The sequence below is a fragment of the Adiantum capillus-veneris genome, chromosome 2 (assembly GCF_014529385.1).
Source record: "Adiantum capillus-veneris isolate H3 chromosome 2, ASM1452938v2, whole genome shotgun sequence".
Taxonomy (NCBI): Eukaryota; Viridiplantae; Streptophyta; class Polypodiopsida; order Polypodiales; family Pteridaceae; genus Adiantum; species Adiantum capillus-veneris.
This window is the reverse complement of record NC_140932.1, coordinates 105,683,091-105,689,702: the sequence shown is the minus strand read 5'-3', so window position 1 is coordinate 105,689,702 and position 6,612 is coordinate 105,683,091. Positions and strand designations below refer to the sequence as shown.

The 6,612-nt window shown below is 43.3% G+C and overlaps 1 protein-coding gene across 1 annotated transcript; it reads left to right on the top strand.

The window, feature by feature from the left end:
* Positions 1-1,658: 1,658 nt before the first annotated feature.
* LOC147463330 (uncharacterized) lies at positions 1,659-4,108 on the top strand. Its single transcript, XM_086488097.1, has 8 exons — positions 1,659-1,910; positions 2,443-2,523; positions 2,601-2,689; positions 2,785-2,859; positions 2,940-2,998; positions 3,079-3,111; positions 3,204-3,629; positions 3,719-4,108. Exons 1-8 carry the CDS (start codon positions 1,782-1,784, stop codon positions 3,763-3,765), a joined length of 939 nt encoding a protein of 312 aa, XP_086344223.1. The 5' UTR covers positions 1,659-1,781; the 3' UTR covers positions 3,766-4,108.
* Positions 4,109-6,612: the final 2,504 nt, after the last annotated feature.

Genomic DNA, 6,612 nt, shown 5'->3' with positions numbered 1-6,612 from the left:
GGAAGGCTGACGAGCTAATCACGTAGGCGCATGTGGTTTGTTGAAACCACTTAAAGCGCCCTTGATGATAAAGTGAGTTTACGTTTACCTCCCCCCCACCCCCCCATGTCCTTGTTTATTTTTTATGTCATTGTTTACTTTTTAGCAATAGATGTCGATGTGCGCCTTTGTTTTCATCCCTTGTTGACTTTTCAGCAATTGTTGTCGACGCGCGTCTTTGTTGTCGTGTCCGCACTTCTCGATCGTTGATCCCACTTCCTTAGCTTCATTCAAGACCCCGTGTTAGATAGTGTTGAGGAGAGTGGGGTACCTCAAAGGGGTGCAATTAGTGGAGATAGCAATGGGTAACACAAAAACAAGTACCCCCTCTCGTGCGCTGGTGTCCCCTGAGACCTTTGCCTCTTGTAGACCAATGAGCAAAAGGAATAAAAGAAAATATTTAATTAAATATCTAAGGATTGTGTGTGTCTTCTAGAGAGGTGTTTAACAAACTAGTATGGCTGGCCGTCGAAGACGGCCTCTCTCTCTCCCTCTTTATCGTGCGCATAAATTTTTTGGACTGTAACCTTCATTTCGTAGTTCTCGACACGTGTAAAATGCACTCTCTTTGCCATTATAGAATACATATAGATGAGCGAAGGTTTAATGATGAACTTTGGTTTTCTCAAGGTAAAGGTTTGGCATTAAAAAACAAACAATGATTCAAAAGATCACCACTTAAAGGTATCATTCCCTTATCTTCAAAACCTAAAAAAACACAACCATAAGTAAGGCCTTTGACACATGATGGCAAAAAAGCAAGAGGTCCCAAGTGTTATCCAAGCTTAAGGGTTGCAAGACCAGCTTGGACCCCTTTCGCACGTCAGATGGTAAGAATGGAAATGATATTAGAGGTTGTGAGACCGCCTAAGAGCTCTTTGGCACATTCAAGGGTAGTGTTAGAGGTGACACGAGCTGCTCCAAGACCACCTAAGAACAATTTCGCTCATTGAAAGGTAGGTATAGAGGTAGCGCATATGTTTTGCTTTATGCTATTGTGACATGTTGCAATAGTAGGTGGGGGGATTTTTTGCTATCAATCTATAACTAAAGCCAATTCATTAGAGTTACAATGAGAGGGCGTGGGTCAGAGCATCTTAGGAGGAAGCCAATTCTGCTTGTTACCATTTTGACATGAACACATACAAAGACCTTTCATGACAAAAACACAAGCTTTCTCTAGATATTCCAAAAGAAGCTTTAGCAAGTGCGAGTCCTCATGACTAATTTATTTTTGACCCTTTTTTCGGGGGGGTGGGGATCCACTGCGTTCCATTATCTCATAGAACAATCCGATCTAATTGTAAATTCGGCCAAGGCCCGTGTAGTTCTATTCTGGCCCTTCCCCCGGACACATGTCAACACCTCTTGCTTCAGGCGAGTGTGGCACGCAGCTCCTGAAAGGAAGGGGGAGAGAGAGAGAGAGGGTCCGGTGAAGGCCGCAGACGAAACTAGTACCTCTAAGTTGTGTGTGTGGTTAAACTATCAACGAGGGGGTTAAACTATCAACGAGGGGTCTGGAGTTCAAAGATCCACTCACTTGTGAATTAGTGATCGAACAATGACACCTTAACAGGCTACGGACCTTCTTTCATGCAAATGTAGCCTAGTACGTTCCGATACTCTCCCGGGCCCTTAAACCCCAAACCCTCGCGCGCGCAATCTCTCTTTCTCTCTCTCTCTCTCTCTCTCTCTCTCACACACACACACACACACGCGTGCGCGCGCGTCTTGCAGCTTCCATGGAGAGCTACAAGCGAGTGGCCTCGACCCGCACGGCGGCTCCTCCTTCTTTGAAAGAAAATGAGATCCGCATCACTGCGCAAGGCTTGTCCGGTAGCTACGTTTCCTACGCAACGTCTCTCTTCCAGGTATGCTCAAAGCCTTAGCATCCCTGTGGCAAAGCACACACTTCGTGCATGTCTTGTGCACGCGGACACACATTGTTTGCACGGCATGCTCTTTCTTTCTGCTTTTCAAGACAATGACGATATGTCGTGGTTCGTTGCCTGATAGTCATTCGTTGTTTTGCAAGCCGCAAGTTTACACAATTCACTTACTCTTTTAAAAATCTTTAAAGTTCTTCCGATGTTACAAGAGCGGCGAGCCTATAGCTGATGTGGTAGCTGTAGGTGCACAAAGCAAAAGCTCGTCTATTTGATAAGAGTTTGTACTGATATACGGTTTTTCCATCTCTGCACCACCTATGTTTTGATTAGCTCAATAATTTGCTACTGAAAATTACTTTTCTTTAGGGAAGAGCAGATATTTCATGATGTTTCTGAGAAGCCGAGTGTTAAAGGGGATTTCTGTACTAAGATTGTGTACCAACTTCTGAAGATGTTACTACAAAAATGCTTGAGGAGTTTGCTGGAGCTTTAATTTGCATCTGTCAACCTGCAGGATAACAATGTTACGGAGGTAGTTCTGACTGCCATGGGGAGAGTAACTAGCAAAGCTGTATTGGTGGCAGAAATTCTGAAGGTATGCATTAGGTGTTACATGCCAACTGCACTTGTTGCACTTTGTATTTACCTCAAACCAGGTTTTACGTGCAATAGAAAAGAATCAGAGGCTTGCATCAAAATATATCTTTGGGCTCTAGTGATGTGAAGGATGTATGGGAACCTTTGGAAGAGGGTCTGAACACGTGAGTATATCCTGCCCCACAACTCAAATAACTGGTTGCTGCATGCAGTGCAAAATGAGTTTTCCCTTTGGCCTTATTGTAAAAGCTTCTGGCAGGTTAGAAATGGTAAGACATGTTTCTATGATTTCCATCACTTTGTCGACAAAGCAGCTTGATGTCTCCTCCTATGGGTAAGTGCACAGCAAGACAGCTTTGTACTTGTGTGCATGTGTGTGGCTGGTGAGTTTGAACGTTTTTGAATTTCTAACAGGTATCAACCACCTTCTTCAAAGCAGGTTCGGCCTCTGTCTGTTCTGAATCAAGAAGAAGGTATGCGGCTATTTCTTCACGCAGTCTTGAGCTTTTGTTTTAAAAGATGTTTCTCAGTTTATATTACCTGATGGATATAGGTGGACGCAGAGGGGGCCGCACCTATGTTCGAGGCAAGGATCCTAATTAAATTGTTATAGTAGCTCTTTGATGACAGAAGTTTTTGAGGCTTTGGAGTGTTTATTATGACTTGATAAGTGTGCAGGAAATATGCGCCCTGGTAGTGGTTACTATGATGCTGAGAACTGGAATCCTGGGAGAGGTGATTATGGTGTCAGAGGTCGAGGATATGGCGCAGGTGGAAGAGGGTACAATCAAGGCCAGGGGCAGGGGGATATGAGATCTGTCAGCAGGGGGTTTGCCACTCAGGGGAACATGCGAGGATACAATAAAGGTGACTCATTAGCTGATGCAAAAGGTTACAGGAATATCAATGTACAGGTGGGCAACAGAGGGCAAAATAGCTGCTACCCTACGGATGGGACAAGAGGGTTCAATGGTGGCAATATGCAAAACAACATGCGAGGTTACAACCAGCTGCAAGCAGCTACAAGAGGTTACAATGGGCAATGGGGTTCACGCCAGTACGATGCTAATCTACGTGATAATCGAATGGCTTTCCGCGGGCAAGGTATTGCTCAATGTTAGTCAATGGCCTTTCCTTTCTTTGTATTTGTCATCGATAGATAACATTTTTCTTCTTTGATATGTGATGTGAAGGTGGAGGGGGTGTTCGAGGCAGAGGTAGAGGCAGATTTGGCCGATGATGTATGTGACTTCTGGTGTATAGCTTTCACTGCCAAGATGTGTATTATATTTCTTCTTGACTTGTCTTCAAGAATCCTGGTTATGCACTTTTCTGTTGAGAAACTGAGAAGGCATCCTCAGCTTGCCAAGTAGTACTGTTTTGGGAATACATGGACGTGGACAATGACAGTATGGTGCTATTTCAAGGTGACAACTGCCCAATTTTGTCTGCATTAAGTTGCAGAAATCAATCGGCAGACATATAGCATACATTTTCATGTAGACATTGAGGATTTGACTAGCAGGTTCTGCCTAGTATTTTTTATCTTTACAGTGTTGGTCTATGTGATCTTACCTTCTTCAGTTTGGGTTCGTCTTGTTTGGGAGATGATGTCATAAGGGATAGATTTCTAAGCTTGTGAAGTTATGCATTCTGCCAGACAGCGATCACATGTGGTGTACAAGGCAAGCTCCAGAATTTAAGCATATAAGCTTTGAGGTTTTGAGATTTTAGAAAGTTTATGTATTAGCAGTGAGGTTTTGTACTTTGTGTTTTAAGTCATTTACTTACTGTGTGAACATTTTGTTTAGATACAATCATTTTTCTTTCTGTCTTTGATTCTTGATTACACCTTTCTTTCTGTCTTTGATTCTTGATTACATCGTTAAAATGTCTGGTGAATCCTAATTTGACTGTGCTGGCTTCTTTATATGCCTAGTTAGAATACCATTTTGTCGCCAATAGAGTGGTGAGAATATACAGCTGCAAGAATTCTACTGTGGTGGTTCTGGCTTCTTTCAAAGTTGCCCCACCTTCGTTTTGTGTTGCATCGCACTATTGACAGCTATAGTTCTCTCCAGAGCATTGAGAAAGCCAACGAAAGCCTTAAGGCTTTTGTCCTTCCTAATGAGTTCAAATTTAGTACTGGGTTGGGCAGCTAGGTTCGAATTGTTTCTAAAGTCTTACCTCAGGCATACATCTACCTAGTAGCATTCCAACTGTTGAACAGGGGGAAATTAAGCCCTTTCCAATGTTGGAAGTGTTATGGACTATAAGCTTGCAAGGAACCTAGCTCATGCTATGGCAAGTGTTTGTAAGCACTCATTGTTGGAAATGCCTTTTAATCACTCCCATCATGTGGATGTTAAAGGAAGGTGCTATTGAACTCTGGCATCTCTTCTACTAATCTCCTCTCTGGCTACTGTTTGGTAGAATTGATTCTACTCTACTTTGCAGAGTCTCAGAAAAAGACCAATGGAGCTAACCTTCCAGCTAGTAGAGCGAGAGTCCCGGGTTGGGATGTAAACTAAGAAGAAGTTTGGCTTGGGCTTTCTAGCTATTTTGTGCAATAGGTCTAACGTATGCGTTGGAGTTGTCGTGTGAAGTACCGGAGAAAGTTTTGCTTCCCATGATCCATCTGAATGAGCTTATAGCTGAAAGGATGATTTAACTAGTGCTGTCTTTAATGGCAACAAAGAGGTGTAGATCAAGTGCAATGTGTCCTCAAAGCTTACATTTGTATGATACTCCATTGTAGAAGTGCAATGTGTCTTAGCTTAAATTTGGCATGTTATCTCAGCACCATTGTAGGCAGCTTAGTGACCAATGGAATTGAGGTAGAGGAAAGAAGTGTTGTCCACCAGAGTAATTGACACCTCTTTGCTTAGGTAGGATAAATGGTGCACACTAATCGGGTGATGTGGTCTGTTGATGGTTTAAAGTAATGGTTCCCCAAAATGCAGGCATGGTGGAAGAAAAAATGGTTCGCTCTTCCTTGACATGGCTGCCATGTTACGAGCTTCTGCCCTATGTGAATCGGGCAAGGGGGGAGAGAGTTTCTGAATGGCTCGCAGCAACTGCTCTATTCTTCCATTGAGCAATGTCAACCCTGCCATAGTCATGAGGAAGCGTCGTGGCCTTCCACTAATAAGCCAAAGCTAGCAAGGCCACTAATAGGCCAAACTTGTTCACAGAAAACTGGCCTTTAGTTTATTTTAGAAGGACAAAAATTGATAATTCCTAGAGAGTTTGGAGGGTCACCTTGATGGAATTTGGTTAAAGTTGCCAGATTTAAAACTAATACAACCCCAAAGTTTTCTCTGATAATTGGGAGATTTCCAATGCTCTCCTTTTTCCCGTTGGCTTCTAAATTTCTTTTTGGTAAACAGCCTGCCCACTGCCATTGCTAGGAGCAATTATAGAAATGTTGACAAAGGTTCGTATCAAGTATGGGAAGTACTACCTCCTTGACAAAGGTAGGCATGTGGTTGTTTTGGGGTAGGGAATAAAATGACCATTCCCCATAGTATTGATGACCACATGGCGATCGACAAGAGCCGGGAGCCATGGTGGGAGTCACTATTATGGAAAATTGTCATAAATGACCATTCTCAACTGTTGAATAGGGTGAAGGTGTAGAGAAAGGTTCTTTATTGACCTTTCCTCCTAATTATTGCGGCCCCTTGGCTCCCTGCTTGAATGGTGGGAGTGATAATTATGGAGGGAAAGGTCACTAAAGGACCTTCCTCGGTCGTCAAGGTCCAGGCGAGGGGGGCTAAGCTGTGCGCTACAATCACGCGGACAGTCCTTTGCTTGATATACCTTCCTCTAACTTAGTCCGTTGCTCTTGCAGAGTCCTCTGAATTATGCTTGACATGCGTTGATGTGTCATACAATCATTGGGAATGATTGCCATGAACATTATTGTAGAAGGCGAGAACAATCCTCGCAGGCGGGAACTGCTTCTTAGAAGGCCGACCAGCGGGAATTGCTACAGCGACAATAATTCAACAATAATTACAACAGTTACTACAGTAACTTTGTAAGCCTATAAATAAGATCCGTTACAGTGTCTTCGGGGCTTTTT

What these genes read in the sequence shown, in the direction of transcription:
- LOC147463330 (XM_086488097.1), top strand. Translation starts at nt 1,782, where the DNA reads ATGGAGAGCTACAAGCGAGTGGCCTCGACCCGCACGGCGGCTCCTCCT. An exon ending in ACGCAACGTCTCTCTTCCAG is followed by an intron (nt 1,911 to 2,442) that starts GTATGCTCAAAG and finishes GTCAACCTGCAG; the next exon opens with GATAACAATGTTACGGAGGT. An exon ending in TGTTCTGAATCAAGAAGAAG is followed by an intron (nt 2,999 to 3,078) that starts GTATGCGGCTAT and finishes TGATGGATATAG; the next exon opens with GTGGACGCAGAGGGGGCCGC.